This window comes from Ceratotherium simum, chromosome 3 (assembly GCF_057802395.1).
Source record: "Ceratotherium simum simum isolate JZ-2026a chromosome 3, ASM5780239v1, whole genome shotgun sequence".
NCBI lineage: Eukaryota > Metazoa > Chordata > Mammalia > Perissodactyla > Rhinocerotidae > Ceratotherium > Ceratotherium simum.
Window position 1 is genome coordinate 44853094 of NC_141902.1, and position 21199 is coordinate 44874292.

Below are 21199 nucleotides of genomic sequence, written 5' to 3' on the forward strand. Positions count from 1 at the left end.
TAAGACCCCCAGTTAGCAGTAATTTGTTCCAGCAGCCACAGGAAACGAATACAGACAGGGAGCAGCTACTTACTGTCACGGTGCCACAGGCTCCCCAGTGGGTGAGCCGAGCTTTGATTTCCAGCTGAGGCAAGTGGACTTTGAAGAGCCTGTGTATTAATGTAGCAGGGGTCGTCGAAGAGATCCACTCGACAGGCGTGCTTCATTAATACGGTGTCTCGTTGGGGCTGCATGCCTCTCTCATGTGCGTTACCTGCAGTGATTAATCATCAATGTATCATGTTTTTGCTTTGTAAACAATAAATAAAATCATGCTTGAGTCTAGAATTGATAGGAAGGGAAAAGCCACTCCCATTCCATAAAAGGATTGAATATTGGCTTTTAATTTTATTTATTTATTTTTTCCCTCAAAGCCCCAGTAGATAGTTGTATGTCATAGCTGCATATCCTTCTAGTTGCTGTATGTGGGACGCGGCCTCAGCATGGCCGGAGAAGCGGTGCGTCGGTGCGCGCCCGAGATCCAAACCCAGGCCGCCGGCAGTGGAGCGCGCACACTTAACCGCTAAGCCACGGGGCCGGCCCTGAATATTGGCTTTTAGATTTGACCTGTAAAAACAAGATAAGCGGCGGTCTTTGGGGAAAGCATCCTCTCATTGGCCTCCCCGCCCCTCCCTGCGCCGTCCCTCAGCTGACCCATTGCTTCAACAGCAGACAGGAGACAAACCAGAAAGATCCAAAAGAGGAACAGCCAGGGAAGAAAGCAAGCCGACCCTTCAGCAAACAGCACAAATCCGCACACCACGCTGCTCAGAGCTGCAGTCCAGGAACCAAGAAAACCCACATGCCATATAGAATTTGAATAGCTATTATTTAAACTGCTTTTCAAAAAACTCATTACTTAGTTTTAAATTATTAAGAGTAGGAAGTCTGTCTTCTGTCTATGCCCAAAGTTTTGTTTTGCCAAGCTCAGCCTTGCACCAACTGTTTATTCTGTTATTTAACGGAAAGGACTCACTCCTCAGGTCACCTCCTATGTCGCCCCCCCCACCCCAATTTCTCTCTCCTCTCCCCCTCCATTCTGTTCTATACATTGTGGCCAAAATGATCTTTTGACAACTGAAAATCTGATCATATTTCTCAGAGGTTTAAGAACTCTTTAATTGCTTCCCATTGCTCTTCGGATGAAGCTCAAACTCTTCAACAAGCCCCAGGCCTTGCTCCTGGCTACCCAGCTTCCCCTGCACCCGTTTCCTCCCCAGTCTCTGCCCAGCTCACACAGGCCTCCTTGCAGTATAATCTCCACCATAAGGCTGTCTGCTCTGGTTGACATGCTCTTCCCTCCCCTTCTCCATCACCCTTATCCTTCAGGGGTCAGTTTAAACATCCCTTTCTCAGAAGAAGCTTCCCTGGTCTTCTTAGATTAGACCAAATCTCTCTGCTTTCCTAGAAGTTCTTTTTTTTTTTTTTCGTGAGGAAGATCAGCCCTGTGCTAACATCTGCCAATCCTCCTCTTTTTTTGCTGAGGAAGACTGGCCCTGGGCTAACATCCATGCCCATCTTCCTCTACTTTATATGGGATGCTGCCACAGCACGGCTTGCCAAGTGGTGTGTCAGTGCGCGCCGGGATCCGAACCTGCGAACCCCGGGCCACCGCAGCAGAGTGCGCGCACTTAACCACTTGCGCCACCAGGCCAGCCCCTCCTAGAAGTTTTTACTTCTCTTTTGAAGCCCATATCACAAGAGTAATTAATTCTATTATGGTTTTTTTGTTTTTGTTTTGCTGAGGACGATTCGCCCTGAGCTACCATCTGTGCCACTCTCCCTCTATTTTGTATGTGGGTCACCACCACAGCATGGCTGACAAGTGGCATAGGTCCACACCTGGGATCTGAATGTTATTATTTTTTTAAATGTCTGTACTGCATCTAGACTGCATGTTCCATGAAGACAGGGATCCTGTCTGTCTCGTTCACAGCTGCAACCCCTGCTCCTAGCACATGCCTGGCACAGAATATGACATCAGCAAACAGTTACTGAATGAATGGATATAGCACCATATTTCACTATCTGATGGCATGAAGTACTTGTACATTCATATGGTTCTGTCCTGAGAATGTCAGGATAGAATATTTTTGCTTTCCTGTTTAAAAAAGTACATTTAGGGCCGGCCCTGCGGCTTAGCGGTTAAGTGCGTGCACTCCGATACTGGAGGCCCGGGGTTCGGATCCCGGGCGTGCACCGACGCACCGCTTCTCCGGCCATGCTGAGCCCGCAGCCCACATACAGCAACTAGAAGAATGTGCAACTATGACATACAACTATCTACTGGGGCTTTAGGGAAAAAAAAAAGGAGGAGGATTGGCAATAGATGTTAGCTCAGAGCCGGTCTTCCTCAGCAAAAAGAGGAGGATTAGCATGGATGTTAGCTCAGTGCTGATCTTCCTCACAAATAAATAAATAAATAAATAAATAAAATAAATAAAAAAATTAAAAAGTACATTTATAGTTTTGGCCATATGTGCTGCAAGATCACCATGTGGCTGCACCTAAAGTAGTGACACTGACATTCCATTGTCTTACCGTAAAACAACATCAGTCCTTCCACTGTTCCAGTCATTAAAACCACCCCTTCCACGTGGTCCAAAAAGGACCAACTTTACATTGGATTTCACATCATGTTGAATAGCCCTATGATCCTTATAACACAAAGTATGGAAATCTAAGAGTACACCAAATAGGGGAAGCCCAGTCAGAAGACGACAGCCTTACTACCTGCTCCTTCTTTACTCCTTGTCTGTCTGTCAGCCATTACATGTCACTTTGTCCCATGTCATACTCCATATGTGGGATATCCTGAGGGAGGACTGGGATTTCTACAGATGGAGGGGTCGACAGGGCACCTCATTTCTTGGTTGCATTTTGCAACGTATGACAGTTTCCATTTGCTTGGTTAAGTGGATTTATGAATTATACTATCTAGTTTGAACCAAACTTACTTTCATAAATGGACAAATGGCTAAAAGGTGACTGCAAAGAAATCAAGAATTGAAGATCATTCTTTTACTCAGTACAAGCTCCTCCTTAGCAGCATTATGAGCTTATTAACAAGAATGATCTAATTAGATCAGAACTTTGGCCTCCCAAAATTTAAAGTTATCAGGATTTGAAATGTATGTCTATTTTCTTTATCAATAAATGCTCTATATGTATATCGGGCCTTGAGATATTATCTAATGATAGTATTCAGCCACTGTAATTAGTACGACATTTTAAAAAAATGTTATTTCTCATTAACTTTAACTTCGAAATTTTCTTTTTTTGTATATGTTTTATTTATTTTATTTTTTTTGTGTGAGGGGAAGATCAGCCCTGAGCTAACATCCATGCTAATGCTCCTCTTTTTGCTGAGGAAGACCGGCTCTGAGCTAACATCTATTGCCAATCCTCCTCCTTTTTTTCCCCCAAAGCCCCAGTAGATAGTTGTATGTCATAACTGCACACCCTTCTAGTTGCTGTATATGGGACACGGCCTCAGCATGGCTGGGGAAGCGGTGCGTCAGTGGGTGCCCGGGATCTGAACCCGGGCCGCCAGTAGTGGAGCACGCGCTCTTAACCGCTAAGCCACCCGGCAGGCCCTTGTGTATGCTTTATAATCATGCATAATGTATTACTACATGTATGTATAACTTAGACATGACTGAATTATCATTTATTTAGGAATGCCTGCTCATAAAAATTTACTGAAAGTGGAATATGATCAAAAGTGTTTGTAGGAAGTCTGCTTCTAAATTAATATGGATCTGAGTTCAGAACCCTACGGTATCTCTTACTATTTGTGTGACCTGGGACAAGTCACTTAACCTCTCTAAGTCTCAGTTTTCATATATACAAAATGGGGATGCCTGGCTTAAAATATGATTGTGAGGATTAAATGAAAGAATGTGGGTAAGACACTCACTGAGCATAGTGCCTGCCTCATAGTAGGCATTCGATAAAGAGTTCCCATCACTGCTCAGTCATGTATTTATTCATTGCTACTGAGCCTCTGCACACGATGCTTACCTCTTGCTACAAAATCCTCCCCATCCCTTTCTTTACCTAACTCCTATTTGTCCTTTAAGATTCTGCTCTGAATCCATCTTTTTCAGGAAGGCTTCCTCTGAGTCCTTCCCTTCCCTAGGCTGGGTGAGGTGCCACTCCATACTATACTGTAGGTATCTGTTTACTTGTCTGTCTTCCCCTTGAGACTGCAAATTCTTTGAGTCCTTGAGGAGAGACTAGAACCCATTTATCTGTGTATCTTCTGCATCTTCAATGCCTGGTATGAAGCAGGTGCTCAAAAGAAAAACGTTTGTCAGCTGAATGAACGGATGACTGACTGTCTACCCAGTTTTCCTTTCTTAGCACATTTGACCTCTGAAGACCTTGAGTCAACCTTTAGCACAGGGTGCTGACTAGTCTGCCCCTCACAGAGCATTGGCATGAGATGACCACATCATCCCAAAGGTTACACAGAAGCATAAATGTCTATACTCAGTCTCTCTTGAAAATTACCATTCCTTTTTTCCAAACATGCCATTATATTTGCCAGCAATATTGTCTTAAATTAAAAAAAAAAAAAAGATATCTCACCTTGTAACCCAATTTAAAATCTGTCTAGGATAAAGTGTGTGGTTGATGAGAGCTTAACCACACATGCCAACCATTATGCATTCCAAAAGTTCTTTATGCCAAGTGTTACTCTGAGAACCTATACAACCTGCCCAAGAGAAGATCTGTGGCAGAAAATAAATACATACACAATGTATTTACTCTAAGTACCAAAGTTTTTAAGTGCAAGCCCTTAGGGTTTGTGGAAATTTAACATCTTTTTGATTAAAAATATCAACATTTTTATTTTAACTTGAAGGTTGGGGAAATATTCTATTTTGCTAATTATTTTTTTTCCATAAGGGAACGTACTATTAAGGATAGGGATCTTTTATACGTCTGGCGAAAATACAATTAACAACCTTCAACAACCAGAAGCCTGCTGCAGTATTTATAATACACCAGAATTCAAATTTTAAGTCAATATTTGAATAAATAAATGTCTTGGGAGGAAAAAGGCAAACCTTATTGAAAATATTTGAATAGGTGTCTCTCATATGCGTATGCATGAATCTCTAGGAAAATCCATAAAAACCATGTATATTTGCTATTCTGGCAACTGCTATTAATTTGCTCACTGGTCAAGAATTTCAGGTCACTTTTTAAACATATGCCCAAGTAGTCACAGGCAGACCCCAAGACAGGAGCACCTGGTTTCTGGGTGTCTGTGGATGAGTGGACACTGTAGTAGTAAAGTCCTTGCTCTCACAGGAGGAGGGATCTTACTTGTTGTGGCTCCTGGAGCAGGGGTTGGGTCCTATCCCTCCATGGGTCTTGGTGGCTGAGGTCTGGGGAGATGGCTTCCTAACATTCTGGTTCCCCACTGGAGCTTAGGACCTGCTTTTCTAGGGAAACGATGTTGCAGCTCAGTGCTTTTCAGAAGAAAGTGTCCAGGTGGAGGACTTTTCTCAAACTGCAAATACCATCTGTCACCTCCCCCAGATTCTGAAAGGTTCCCAGTTATGAATTGTTACCTTAGGGCCACCATAAAGGAAGGTGGGGTGCTGAAGCTCTGTGCTGGTCCCAGACTATCCCGCAACAGAGGGTAACTGAAGAACAGGCACTTGCAGTAGAATTTCCTGTTGTTGTATTTGTCATTACAAAATATACACTGAAGCACCAGTACAGGCAAGAATAGCAGAATATGGTGCACTTGTCTAGGAAATAGCAATCACGGCTAAAATTAATTCTGTGGAAAAATGTATTCCAGACTCCAAATAAACGTTTATTACAAAACTCTGTTCATGAGTTTGGATCTGCTTATAGGTATGTATAAACCATGAAATAAGGAGTTACATTGTTTTTTGGTTTAAAGGAGAAATAAAACCAAGATAAACAGAAATAAATTGGATTCTATGATAAGTCTATACTTACAAAAAGAAAAATCTTGGATAAGGTTGAAGTAGCACCTCTGTATCCATTTATTCCTTCATAAATTTATGCTTTTGGGGGAAGGGTACTTTAAAAATGTAAAATAAAAATCATAGTGAGAGGTCTTGAGAAAAAGAGACAAGAAACCACGCCCTTTTTCTCCAATGGTAGTGTTGTGAATTAGCGCATTCAACTTAATTCTAGAAATGTCGAGGATTTTCATTCAGTGAGTTCCCTTCAGAGGCTAGGTGACTGAGAACAACAGGACGTGCCATGGTGACTGTTTAATGGAGAGGAGGGAGGTGAGCTGGGAAGGAAGGTATTGGGCTGGGCTAAAAACTTTGGACTCCCTCAGGACTCTGTCCCAGAGCCATGACTCATCTCTCTCTCCTCCTGTGCCCTCTTTGTGCAGTGATCTGGGAACTGGTCCAGGCATACTTAGGAATTCTGGTACTCATTTATTCTCTATGTCTCTCTCCTCCTTCCTTCCCCACTTCTCTCTCTGTGCCTGGATAATTCCCACTCATCCCTCAGGTCTTGGTTTGATTTGGTTGTCACTTCCTTAGGGAGACCCTCTATAGTCCCCCAGATTAAGTTAGGTTTCCTGTTATTCGTTCCCATAACATCCTGGGCTTTGAAACACTCGTCACATCTGTAAGCACTTGTTTAAGGTGTATCTTCCTAGTTCAACTGCAAACCACACTTGCCAGCTGTGTCTCCATCCCCAGCACCCAGCACAGTGCCTGACCCACAGGAGGTCCTCATAAATAGTCACTGAGTGAAGTGATGAATAAATGAAGAATATAGAATGAGATGAAACAGGACAGGAGATATTTCCAACTGCGAAGTGAGCTTCAGCACAGGTAAAAAATGGTTTCCATACTACAAGGCACATGTGGTATGGTCCTGACTATTAAATCCTTAGGTTAGGGATTTCTAGTGTGGGGGGAGGAGGGAGGGATTATAGCTCCTAGATAGCATAGTTTTAAAAAGACAGTCACACTTACCATTATTTTAATTTGTCTTAGTCATATTATTAATAATAAGTTTGAAATTTCAAATAACTTTAAAGAATGGCATGGAATTTTAATTTCTATTGAAAGGAATCATGTTTTTAAAGAATTTAAAACGCTGCCTTAGCTCACAACTTCTATTATTTTCTCAGGGTAGAGGAAGGTGGTAATTAGCTATACCAAAAACAATAAATCCTCATGTATTCCCCATTCTGTAAGAAATAATAAAATTAATAGATTACATTGGTGTAATTCCATAGGAAATATGAAAGTATCCTTGTAAGTGACCAACTTCTAGGTGGCGAGTTCCTACTAATTTAATTTGAGTCCTTGAGTGTGCTTATCCAACTCTATCCTCCACTGCACAGTCATCTCCTCCTCTAGAGCTGCAAAACTTTCCTTCCCAAAAGAATAAATACTTTCAGCAATCTAAAGGAATGAAATGACTAACTAGAAATATAACTTATTTTTACAAAAATATATTTCCAATCTGATAGTTGTTGCCCTATATTTATTACGGAACAGTTGTGCCCAACGTCAATTATCACGTACAGTAATAAGACGTTTAATGCCCTGGCAAGTATGGGGGGGGTAGACCCCTAACTGGGACTCTCACATTTCAGATTTCTTTTTGTTCCCTTGGCCAAGCAGAAATAAAGGTTTTATCTTAATCCTAATGGATCTGACAAGCATCAATTTTCACATTAGCTTACTGTCTGAGCTTCTTTGAAGTGGAACTCCCTTGAGTTTTGAGCAGAGAAAGCACCTTTCCAGGGAGAGAGCTTTCATGATGTCAAAGCAGTGAAGGACCTCATAAAGTGGAACTATAGCGTGGTAGAACACACAACAGCACGGGGGAACCATGAGCCTTCCGAGGGGCACACGTGTGGTATTCCGGGCCATCAGAATGGGGGACGCCTGGAGCTGAAGCGTTACATGTTTAGTTATATACACCTGCCTTTCCCACAACATATTTAAGAAAAAGAGCCACACGCGACTGCGTGACTTGAAAGGAGTCAGGAGAGTGACAGATGGGGAAGGGTGATCGTACCTACCTATTGCCCTGCTTTGTTCTAAACAGTTCTCATACACGCTGCTGCACTTGGAGTTCCCAGGCTGTACCAAAAACAAATTGTGAAACATTTACATAGCACATCCATAAACTTTCAAAAAACAAACAAAACACGAATAATGCTCCCAGCAGAATACAGCAGATAACTTCACTTTCTAACACAGGAAATGTCTGACAGGTAAGGAAAGGAAACTGAGATTTGGGTAGGGAGCATAGACTCCTTTCATAGTGCATTGTTTTGTAGCTGCAGAGATAGCTCTGACTGGGGTCGTAAAGGCTGCCAATGCAAGGCCTGTATCCTGAGGGTTACTGTTTCTGCTTGGGAGGTCACATTCCAGAACTGAATCCAAGTCTCAGCCAGAAAGTGTGATTCCAGGACACTTGTATAAACACCGGCCATTTAGCAAACCTCTATCTAACCGTGAATTGGCACACTGGAGTCCTACTCTATGAGGTTTGTGCCAGGCTCACTTTTCATCCTTGAAAATCTCATGCTATCAAAGGGCTTCAATTATTCCTTCTACATATAGCTCTCTTCAGTAATGGAATGGAGATTCACTGGTGCCTCTGAGAAGGGCACTATCTCTGCTTTAGAAAGATTAACCTGGCAGTACTGTGCAGGAGGGATTGAGGGAATGAAATTGGAGACAAATAAGGGGCTTTCAGAATCATCTAGGCAAGTGAGGACCATAACCTAGACAGGTACAGTAGGAATGGAAAAGGTTGGATAGATTCAAAAGATGTTTTCATGGTAGAATCATAGGTCTTGAAGACTGAGTTGATACGGGGCCCAAAGTGTGAGAAAAACTGTGGATTAGTGGAAGAGTGGCATTAATAAGTGGATTAGTGGAAGAGTGAGATTAATAAACATGAGTGGGTCAGTGGAGGAATCTGGTTTGTAGTCAAGGAGAAAACGCTAAGTTCAACCTTGATATAAACAATGTAGTGCATGTGGCATTACAGCTGGAGAGACAGGTAACGGCTGAAGACAGAGAAGCTGGAGAAGTGTGCACAGAGGTGGCACACCAGAGAAGAAACCAGGGCCAAGGGCATTCTTAACCTGGTGGTAAGCCGGGGTCTTGGGCTTGCAGGGGAGGGGATGGAAGAAAACAAGATATAAAAAGAAAAGATGCAACTCATTTTGAAATGTATCAAAAAAAGATGGATTGATGGATGATTGATGGTTACATAAGATGACAGAGCAAATACAGTAAAATGTTAATTGCAGAATCTAGATGGTGAGTATGAGTGTTCACTGTATAATTCTTTCAACTTTTCTGTATATTTGAAAATATTCATAATAAAATGTTGGAAATAGGAATGAAAAAAGAAAGAAAGAGGGGGGGAGGAAGGGACAGAAAGAAAGAGAGAGAGAGAACGAAAGAAAAAGAAGGAAGGAAGGAAGAGAGAAAGTAAAGGAGTAATTAGTGGCTAAATCTATTTAACAATTAAACCACTGGTGACCCCCCCAAAAAAAACCCATTGTAAAAGTAATTTCTAAGAGGTTGTCAAGCAGAGTTCAGATCTTAGAAGTAGAGTGTGGATGTGAATGCAGAGATAAAGACAGTGTTTTCTAGAAGTTTGTGGGTGAAAGGAAGATGAGAAGGAGGTGGGACATTATTAGTTGGTTGGAGGAGTATTATCAGTTGGTTGCAGATAGAAGGGAAAGAACTAGTAGACAGAGAGAGAATAAAGACTGAGACAGAGGCTGATGGACAACAACAAGGGCAGAGTTTGAAGGAGGGGATGGGACCAGGAACTCAGAGGAAAAATGAGCTGTGGAGACAGTAGCTAAGGAAGAGAAGCAAGGAGAACATAGGACTTGGAGACGGGGAAGGGTGAAGTTGAGGATAACATGTTGGCCTGCCCTAGTCTTCCCAGTGAAGTGAGATGTGAGGTCATCTGCTGAGGCTGAGGTTGGAGGATTAGGAGTAAAAATGATCTGGGACAGGCTCCGACCATGATTCACTCTCTGGCTCTGTACTAAGGAAGATGACACTTTCTCTGAACTAGCATTTGGAAACCCTCAAATTAAGCTCTCTAGTGATAAGGACAGAATCGCATTGCTAGTTCCAATAACAATAAAACATTACTTACCAAATAGCACAACTTTTCACACCGTATGGGGCAATAAGCCATCTGTTCTGTGGCTTGAACTTTGATCCGCACATCTGAAACCCCACCTGCAGGTGGCTGCTTCCCTGGGATTTCATTGTAATATTCATGATCTTCTCTCTCCTCCGCACAGCCATCAATATGCACCTCCACACTGTAAGGGAAAAAAGAATCCCCCAGAGGCTGGGCGGGAATTCAAATGCTGTAGGGGATGCAGAGGGGTCAGAACCAGGCAAACCCTTCTGAAAAACTTTGCATTCATGTTTTCAGTTTATAACTGTGCTTAAGTGATGTCAAACATCTGGATGGAAGCAGCCAGATGGTTGAGTTGTTTAGCTTTCCATAGACAATTAAAGTAGGGTAGGCCAAGAAAAAGTGCCAAGAGTGATGCTTTTGTGTCTCCCCCAGTGATAAAAAAAATATATACATACATATATAAACTCCCTGAATGTAAGGTGTTTTGTCAATAGGACATAAAAATACAAAGTTTTCCTGCGTATTTCCAGCACACTTTGATTGTACCATTTCAGACTATTTTGCTCAAAGAAAATTTAGATATTGGGTAGAGGACCTGGCCCAGTTTATTAAACAAAGATGAAAAAAATAAGCGAGCTATGGCCAGCTATCTTGTCTGCACAAATCTGGAGTATATGGGATTCATAAAGAAATATTAGAACCATATGTGGCAAGTGGGTAGATTTATGTAAACATGCATTGTTTTTAAAATTGAAACAGGGCAAAAAAAACCACCCAGACTTTTCTTCCAAATTGGAATTAGTAAAAGCTTCTTATGAAAAAGAATAAATCAAGTCCTTTTGGACTGAAATGATGCCATTGACAACCCATACAGTTTTGTTGGGTTCATGACATGTCAACAAAATGACAGCACTAAGATGTAAGTGCTATCCTGGGAAAAATTCAACATCAAGGCCTTCTGGTAACCTCCTCTCCTTCGCTACCCTAGACCACCTCATAAAGGAAGAGCTCCAAACGCAGTGTTTGTTGATACACAAAATGACAAATTAAGACGAGAAATGCATTGAAAAGTGCCCAAGAGTTTCATTTCTCAGGCGTGAATTCTGCGAGCCAGGGACCTCATTGCATTCCACACATGGTGGAGTCTGACAGGCCTGAAAGGGTTCAGCTTTCATTGCGGACTTTCTGTGCCTTCGACAGAACAACCAGATCCTTGGGTCACGTCGTGTTCCACCCTGCCACAGTTTAGCTGGAGCAGATCTATTTACACTGCCAACCAGCAAGTCCTGCTATAGACATTTGATTCTTATTATTTTGCTCTTCTTTCTTGATTTTTTTTTTTTTTACTGATATGCAAGGGATCTGGGGTTGAAACAAATCTGATAAATTTATTGGTGTTTATTATTTTATGATACTTCTTAATTCATAGCTCTGTATAACATCAGAGAACCAGGGCCAATCCCTTCTCACTTTTAGTGTCTCCTTTAATTTTATGACAAAGCAAGAGGAAATATCCAGACAAATATGAATGGAAGAAAAATAGAAAATGTCACTAGTAGTTTGTACTGAAACTGTGCCTATTTGTAAGAAAAAATTACTAATTTCATTAGTCAATTTAAAAATGCCATATTAATTTTAAAATAAAACAAAACATGGTAAGCCAAATAATTATAGAACTCTTGGCTGACCTTTCACAAGAAGTATTCAAAGAAGGATTTTTCAAATACTGTTTAAACCGGAGTTCAAAAGCCTGCCCTATGGTACTTATGACGTCTTGGGCCATTCCATTGCGGCATTCCAAAATGTGGCAGGCTGCAAGAGGACAGACAAAAAATATATATTATAATAAATGTTCAGTTAGAGATTATATAAAGTCAAAATACTTTCAGAACACGAACTGGTAGTTGAATAAAAAGGAGTAGGTTTACAAGCTCTCTTCAGCTCTGAAATGGCATAAAGAATATCTCATATTCCATATGTATCAAAGAGAAGAAACATCCATACTTTACATCTAAATATCTCAAAACACTTAAGAATTTTAGTCTCAGGGCAGGTATTTTGGGCTCGCATTTTAATTAAAGTAGACTAATCTTGACTAATAATGTGACCCATGTTCAGTGTTAGCTCTGGAGTCAATCCAGGAGATGCTTAGGGCAGCCATCTGGTGGGAAGATGAGGCGTGTGGTCTTGACTTTGCATGGTATGCTACAGAAGATTGAAAAAAGATAACTTTCCAAACCCCCTCCCCAAAAGTGGGAGTGAGCTGCTGGTGAGGATGGAAGCTTTAGAATACCCCCTCCTCTCGCCATCCCTTTGTCCTGTCATTACAACTATAAAGCAGTGATGGTATGGTAATCCCCATCTTCGAAATCCTACTAAAGAACTATCTCCAACAAGCATCAAAATCAAGATTTCGGGAAGACAACATTACCAGAAGATATTAAAACTTTTATTAGACACTTTCTCTGAGAAGCAGTTACTGGGAAGGGCTGGTTTTCACAAGCAAATTAAACAAATAAATGTGGAGGAGGCAGCTGACAGAATATCACAACTAAAAGAATTAGCAAATCTGCCGCTGCTACGTAAAAACAAGAGCCTGTATTCGGAGTCTGAAATTAACCTCCCCACCCTATGGAACACCATTCTTGCCTTGGTTAGAGGATGGTGTCACGCCTTGCAATATGAAGATTTAATTGAAATGGAAGTTTCATAAGGATGGCTTAGAAAGAGTCCTAAGGATGATGTAAAGATAGAGGCACTAAGTCTCATGAGAAACAATTTTTTGAAAAAGAATATTGGTTTGCATAGCCTGCAGAATTGAGGGATGAGGAAAAGCTTGAAAACGGTTAAATATATACAAGAATGTTGTAAAATTGTCAGCTATTCTCTGAGAATAAAAGGGCTTCAGCGAGTGCATGGGGAATTAGATTAGATACGGGGGAAGGATGGTGGGTTTCAGGAGCTGTGAAACCAACGTGGGAGCACACTACTTACTCAAAGGGATACCTGAGGAGGGAGAGAAGGTTGTCTTTATGGAACCATTTAACTGCATTGACTTGGAAGCGTGATTTTATGCTTTGCATTGTCTTGGAAAGGGTTTCGTATTTCTTTAAAGTAAAAGGCAATTCATACACAACTGATAGAATTTGAAGAATCTTTAACAGTAGGTTACAGAGAACCTACAACAATGTTTCTTAGTCTTATGTTGATAATCATCTCCAAGAATCTCAGATAATTCTCATTCCAGAATTAACTTAACTTTTATTTAAAGAATTTATGTGTCTGAACACTTTTGGAAGCGATGTGTGTGTGTGTGTGTGTGTGTGTGTGTGAGTGTGGTGGGGAGGGTGGTATTTCTAAATCAAACAATGCAAAGGTGTCAAATCTCCAAAAGAGGTTTATCATTTCTTATAAGGTTGTCCCTTTAAAGATGCGACTCGGATCCTGAAACAGATTTACAAGCTAATTCTAGTTTTGAAAACCCAACTAAGAATATCTATAAATTCATCCTCTCCGCCAGAGGAAAATGTCTGGTCTATTTTTAGACTGCCATTTTCAATGGCCCGTTCTTTTTCTCTTCAGTAGTTTCACACAGTGACTAACACATAGAAAGTGTTTTAAAAATCTGTTGAATGGATAAATACTGACTTCCCTGAATCACATCAATAATCCTCCTGTGAGAAACTGTCTTCAATTTTATTAAAGTGAGCCCTGCAGTGAGCCCCCATAGTGCGGCAGGTTCTTAGAGCCATGGAATGGTACGAACGATCGCTTGGGTCATTTGTGGAAGTGGTCTCCTCCTTCTCGGTCAGGAGTCATATTGCCAAACCTAGAAAGTGCCCTTGGACATGGGTCCTCCGGTTAAGCCAAGAGAAGCTACGTTACATTATGATAAGAAAAGGTAATTCACTTGAATTTTTTTGTTTTTTTACCTCATACTTCCTGGTCCAATTAAAAATGAAGTCAAGACCAGACATCATATCAAAATGGGAACAATGATTTTTGCAATTTTATTTTTTATCAGGATCAAGGAGATGTCTAGAGATAAAGATGGGGAAGATAATGAGAGAGGCAGGAAATTCAAACATACATACATAAATAAATAATAAAAACTAAAGTGTGCCTCCCATGAGAGGGATAAGAGAGCAAGGATGTTTAAAAGAACTCTGTAAAGATTTGGATCCAAGTGCAAGTCCCAGTTATGCCACACTCTCTGTGACCCTGAATAAGTTACTGTTACTGTACAGCAAGGTCCTCACCTGCCAAAACAGGGTACTGGGTGATCTTCGAAGGCCCTTCCTGCTCTATGGAAATCCTACCCTTTCTCCATCACAGTAGCTTAACCCCTCTGAGGAGCAGGGCAAGGCACGTGGGCACGCACGAATGAATGAACCAACCCACCAACTGTCCTCTACCACTTCTCACATACTTCCAGAATGTTTCATTTCTCTCAACCTTTCAGATTCTGATACTCTGAGGTTTGGGTCCTGTTCCTGGGCTGATGCTACCAACATTATTTTCTGCTTTGCTTTGGATAACCTTGTTAATGTCATATTACTTTTTTGAGAAGATTAAAAAAAGAGTGGTGCCTGTCACCACGAAAGAAACGACATTGGACAAAAAGGCTGACCCTGTGCAGATGTTCTGTGCAGCCTCACCACCTGCAGGGAACACGCACATTTTGATAGTGCTATTGTGTCCACTCACACACTGCTCTGTGAAGATGGTCTTGGTTCTTTTTTAGGTTGGTCGTGGGCCAGAATAGGGATGGGCTTTGAATCATATATAAATCTGCCCATTTCCCAGTGTTAGACCCACCTCCAAAAGCCCGGATAAGCAGCCAGTTTGGCCAAGACTTGCCCAATATTTAGCTTGACGGGAAGGAAGAAAGACAAGTATACTAAAAGTCCCAATTCCCAAAAGACAATGTGACTTTCCAGTGATATGGTAAGTTTGCATGCAGGCCTTAGCTTTGATCCTGATGTCTGGAATTGGACACAGATGTGGGTTCTTTTCATTCCACCTATAGCCAGATAGACCCACAGTCCTACGCTTGGGTGTCAGGTACTATATTAAGGAGGATTTAAAAGAATCTTAGATTCATATTCTTCTGTCTTTTTCATTTGGTTTCCTAATTGGGTAGTCAAGAGGCTGAGAACTGTTCTCAGAGGATAACAGGCTCTTCTTTATCAGCTTTATATTTGTTTTTAATAGGCCAGTTTTGTTTTTGTTTTTGTTTCTGTTTTTTCGTTTGTTTTGTTTTTGTTATTAGAAAACTAGAAATTTAAAAGTGCAGCTTCTCAGATCAACCACCAGATGGTGCTGTGGGATCAAAGCAGGGAGTCCCTTAGGACGAAACCAGCCTGAAGTAAGCAAGCAGTCAGTCCATGGTTAACTAATGTCACCAGGACCGTAGTGCATGTATTTTATAATCATAACCATAAATATAAATAACTGGGTTAATTTAAATTGATTTTATGTTTGTTTTTTTTTTTTAACTTGCTTCAGAGGCTCAGAACCATGGCCTTCCTATATCCGGGTAGTCCAGGTAAACGCGTCACAGGTTCAGAGAAAATATTTAAACCTTCCTGGACTGCTACACATTTGGAGTAAGAGGTGAAGAGAATACGGATTTCCTCATTTACGGCAATAACAGGGCAGGCCGTATTAGTCACTAAGTAAATTCAAAACATTCTTACTGGAACTTACCTTTTTTACAAAAAAGGCCTTTTATAAAATGAGGAGTTTACTAAAGGGTCCTAGCTAAGACGGAAAAAAGTGGCAACCTCCCTGACTTGAGTGCCGGAATGCTCAAGGTGAATCAAGCAAATGGGAGACAGCGGGAACATTCAGGATTGCTAGCATGGAGCCTGGTCTCCACCGCCTGTCAGCCCCGCTCCCTACCTCACCCCTGAGCTCCGGCTCCTGCCTTTACCGTCCACTGTCATTGTGCTTCCCAAGGTGACCAATGGCCTGTTAATTGCTGGACCGAATGGCATTTTCCACTTTCATTCCCCCAACTCCTTTTCAGTACGTGATATTCCAGGGTGTCTTCTCCCAGAAAAACTTGCTCTTCCTCCTCCTAAGGTGATACTCATCTCCTGATCTTCTCCCCTTCCCCGACTACTCCTCGGGCTAGTCCCTGTCTCCCCCTACCTCTCCCGCTCCCTGAGACCCTCAGCCCTCTCCTTACTGGGATCCTCCTTCTGTGATATCGCTCACCCTTAGGGCTAAGATGTTGCAGCTTTTCCAAACCTGCAACTGAAGGCCTGGTCTTTCTGTCTGTCTCTCTCTCTCCCTCTCTCTTTCTGTCTCTGTCTCTGTCTCTCTCGCTGTCTCTCTTTCCCTACCGCCCCAGGCTTCTGTCCGCTGAACATTTTCCCCTGGATAAACCAAACTCACTAGGTAATTCTATAACATCATCTTTCCCATTTCACTAATTTTTTATTTATTCAAGGATTTAGCACACTGTTTCTTTCTACAAATGTAACATATATTCATTGTAGGAATTTTAGACAACAAAAAGGCACCAAGAAAAAGTAAAAATGACTTGTCTCACTATCCAGGGATAACTACTATTAATGTTTTGGCACGTGTCTTTCCAATCTTTTTTCTATGTATATGTACCTCCAAAAAGTTACCTGGGATCATACTGTACACACTGTTTCATAATCTGCTTTTTGCACTTTATATAATATTTTTAATATTTACCCCTGTCATTATTTTTCCTTCTGTAACACTAGATTTCATTGCTGCAGAGTAGTACATTCTATGGATTCATTTAAATAATTTGCTATTTATGAATATTGAATTAGTTTTGTTTTTCCTATTATATAAATAGGAATGATCTTTATTGTTTAATCTTTGTGCATGTCCTAATTATTTCCCTAAGAGTGAAATTGCTAGTTTTTTTGATGCAAATTGTCACATTGCTCTCCAAAACATTTGGATCTACACGCCTACCAGCAGCGTTTAAGAGTAACTACGACTCTATATTTTACCTTTTTTCAATGTATGAAATTTCAAGATGAAATACATCTAATTATAATTTGTATTTCTCTGATTGCTAATGATGTAGCCAGCAAACTTTTTAAAATTTTTAAATGTTTCTTGGTGCCTTGTAATGTTCTTTTGTAAAGGTGTGCTCAGGACCTGGATTTGTTCCACCTGCTTATTGGCAGGGTGAGTTGAGGAAAACCATCTTACTTTCCTCAGCTCTAGTGTCTGCTTCTCTAAAAAAGGAATAAGATTAATACCTCCCTCAGAGGGTTGTTGTGAGGATGAAATGTGGCAATGCCTGGCATGTGGTGAGCATGTAATAAATGGTAGCTTTTTTTTTCCCTTCTATTTCTCTACTGGGTTGTTTGTCTTTTTCCTATTTGTAAGAATCCCTGTTTCTCTGGGGACAACACCTCTCCAAATCACACAGGATAATAATAATAATAGCAACCATTTATTGCATACTTACTGTGAGCCAGGCATTGAGATATTTGCATTGTATACAATACCTCATTAAATCCTCAGGAACATCCGATTTCTAGTTTTTCATCAACCCTCATATCTAAACAGTTCCCAAGCACTGTTAGTTCACAATTTCATCCAAACTGTACCTTCCTCCCCCAGTGCAATTACAACATCACCACCCCTGCCCAGGACTAATGAAATGTCCTCCAAATTGAATTCTACAATTCCAGACAGCTTTTCTGCCCTCCAGCATCATTTTTATAGATACAGTTGCCAGAAAAATGATCATTTTACGATTTCCGTAGAATGGCAAAAGCCAGAATAATTTTTATCAAGCTCAAAATCTTCAGTGGCTCCCAGTGACCTTTTGGCTGGCATCAAAGCCCTCCACAATCTGTTTCTGGCCTATCTTTCCTGCCATGGCTCCCCTATTTCTACTGCTTGCTTTCTTTGCAACCCCACCTTTACACACACACTCACAATCCGTCCAAACACACAGCACTAAGCTCCTGTTGCATGGCTGCACCTGTATTCACTTCTTCCACAGACCCTGACTGAGCGCCCCCTGTCTTCCAGGCACTGTTCTCCAGGCTCCCTCCTTCTCCGTGCACATCCTACAGGCTACGTTTCTCTCTCCTCCTAAATGATGAGCCCATGTTGGCCAGAAATTCTTTTTCTTCCACAGTGATTATTAGCTCAGCCCCTTGTATATTCGTGAGTAATTTATAATTATTTGTGGACTCAAAAAGCTGTGTCGGTACCTCTGTGCAGAAATTCAAGTCCAGAGGCTCAGGTGAGGGGAAAGGATTTAACGCTAGAGGGCTGTGCCAGCCAGAGGTATGTTGAGAAGAGAGCGTCTTCTCACAGAGGTTTCTATAACCAAGATAAACAAGAGAAGGGCGAGGGGACAGGAAAAGGAGCAATAAGCCATAAGGAGATACAAATTTTTTAATCCAAGAAAATTACCCTATGTTTCTAAGCCATCTATCTGCTAGGTAGACCCATTTCCCTAAAGAAGAAAGAAAGATGAGATGAGGGAGGAAAGGAAAGGATGCTTTCCGTGTGATATCTCAGTTACTTCTCCCAACAACACCAGCAGGTAGATGTCATTATTTCCACTTAAAGAAATTGAGGTTCAAGGGTGTGAAACAACTTGACTAAGGTCATATGGTGAGCTGGTGGAAGAACTATGATTTCCACCCAGTCTGTCTGACTCCAGCATCTTTATTTCCTAGACACAGGCTGGGGGCTAAAGAAAGAAAAAACTAAAACCTCTATTCAGACCGTTTCAGAGTCCATTCTCTTCTCATCTCTCAAACCCCACCCACAACCTCACTCAACAGTTCTCATAAATGCCTCCTCAGAATCCCATGCCAGGATCCCATGGATCCCCTTCACGCAGCTCAGCTCTGACGAACTACTCGGGCACCAGACCAGGAGCTTTCAAAGTGAACGAGCTGCATCATGGTTTTCTCTGCCTCTCTTGTTTCACTTCAGCAAGGGAGGAGATTTGTGAGCATGCGAGCCCTGCTTGGCCATTGCCCTCAGCAACCGGCATTAATCTTTGAACTCCTCCCACCGTTTACTGAAGAGCAATGACATGCCCGGAGATACTGAGAGGCTGATGGCAAAGGTACTGACATCTAGATTTCCTGATCTGTTTTTCTTCCTTTCACCCTGTCCTTTTCATGTTAAGAGAAAAGACTTTGTTGTTCAGAGGCCTTCCCAAAAATAGCATGCAGTTATTCTTCAGGGAAGCTCAGGCTTAATTAAAAGGGGTTGCTCTTTTCTGGTATCCTTTGTTGTGTTCGTTCCTACACCCCCGTTCACCCTTCACTAGTTCCTGTCTCTCCTACCCACTCTTTGACCATTATCCATTCTTCATTATACAGTTGAGAGTGAGTCAATGTCAATGGAGTATTCATAGCACTTATCACCTGTTCCTTCCTTTCCACCTCATCAAGGCTATGTTCTTTTGGCAAGCATTTTCTGAGCATCTACTAGGTGCCAGGTTCTGTGACAGCAGCTGGTCCTCTTAATTTCATTTCTGACAATCACAATGGCTTCCAAATGGATCTTCCTGCCTTAAGTTTCTCTCTGAGTCCATCTACTGCATCCTACTGCCAAATCAATCTTCCTAAAGCTCTACTTTGTAAACAGCATCCTCCACCCATTGGCCCACAGGATTAAGTTCCCACTTATTAGCTCTCTCCTCTCTGCCCTCTAGATGCCTTTTAGACTTTTCTCCCCTCCATTTACAATCTGCATTCTAGTAAGTGTGTTCTTTTCATTTGCTCCCCAGCATGCCACATGCATTTCCACCTCTGTGTCCTACAGCTCTTTGAATTTCCAAATTCTACTCCATATCTACTTAAAAAATGTTTGGGGACAAACTCCACTCCTGGGTGGTAGAGGATGCTGTCCAACTAATAGTTCTAGTTAAGAAGGAGAAGCGACATAACACTCATCCCTATAGGAGTCTGAATGTCCTAAAGTTAGGGACGAGAAGCAATACTAACCATGTCTGTCTATGTCCAAAGAACTAAGGAACCTCAGGCCATTGACTCACAGTGTAGCTAGGAGATGAGTTTCTTAGGCAATCTTGCTAAATCCTGGGACAAGAAATCCAATCAACTCACTCCTGCATTCACTCATTCAACAAAATAGTTACTGAGCATCACCTAGGTGCTAGGCGTCGTGACAAGTGCTTGGAGAACAACAGAGAATAAGATAAACAGGTTCCTGCCCTCATGGAGCTTTTAGTAGAATGGACAGACATTAAATACACCAACAAGTGAGTAAATAAAATAGCAAAGATGTGGGATAAGTGTTGATAAGAAGATAAATAAAGTGTTATGATGCAGCAGGGTAGGATATGCTACTGGAGAGAGGAGGTGCTATCAGTCAAAGAAGGTCTCTCTGAAGAAGAGACATTTAAAGTGAGATCCAAAAGATGAGAAGAAGCCAAACACTCAAAGTGACATGCCAGGCTCTTGAACAGCAAGTGTTCAGGCTCAACACACATAAACACAGACACATACACACACATACTTGCTGAGGCCAATGCAGGCCAATGACTTCACTGGCTTGGGTCTCATGTGTAATTCATTTGTCCACTGGGGATGTGGCAGCCAGTCCTTTCTATCACAACCAAAACAGCTTCTCTTCAATTATACAAATAGATAATAAGCCTCTGGGTTTGTCAAATGACTAGGATTTAAATCCCACCTATATATTTTTTCTACTTTGCTCTGCTAGCAGGGCTATTTATTGCCAACTCAAATTTACATAATATTTCTAGAACCCAATATAGCACTCTAGTGATCATTATCACTCTGTATATTGAAAATAACTGCTTATTACTTTTTAAAGTTGGTATATACCAGCTCTTAAGAAAATCTAGACGTTTGCTTTCCATACCTCGTTGATTAACTGGATCTTTAGCTACGTAGGCAACATAGTCTGTAGTATCCTATAAAAAAGGGAAAATGATTGCATTTAAAATGAATGGATTGTACTGTTGAAAGATAAGAGCACA

General features: G+C 41.4%; 1 protein-coding gene across 1 annotated transcript in view; it reads right to left on the reverse strand.

Annotated features, from left to right (window-relative positions):
• SHC4 (SHC adaptor protein 4) overlaps window positions 1-21199 on the reverse strand; it is a 124689-nt gene that overhangs the window by 21235 nt on the left and 82255 nt on the right. Inside the window, exons 6-10 of the mRNA XM_004421552.3 lie at window positions 21082-21133; window positions 11886-12009; window positions 10204-10375; window positions 8090-8150; window positions 74-253 (exon numbers count right to left, since the gene is read on the reverse strand). Of these exons, the coding sequence (XP_004421609.1) occupies window positions 74-253; window positions 8090-8150; window positions 10204-10375; window positions 11886-12009; window positions 21082-21133 (589 nt within the window). The remainder of the gene's footprint in view (window positions 1-73; window positions 254-8089; window positions 8151-10203; window positions 10376-11885; window positions 12010-21081; window positions 21134-21199) is intronic.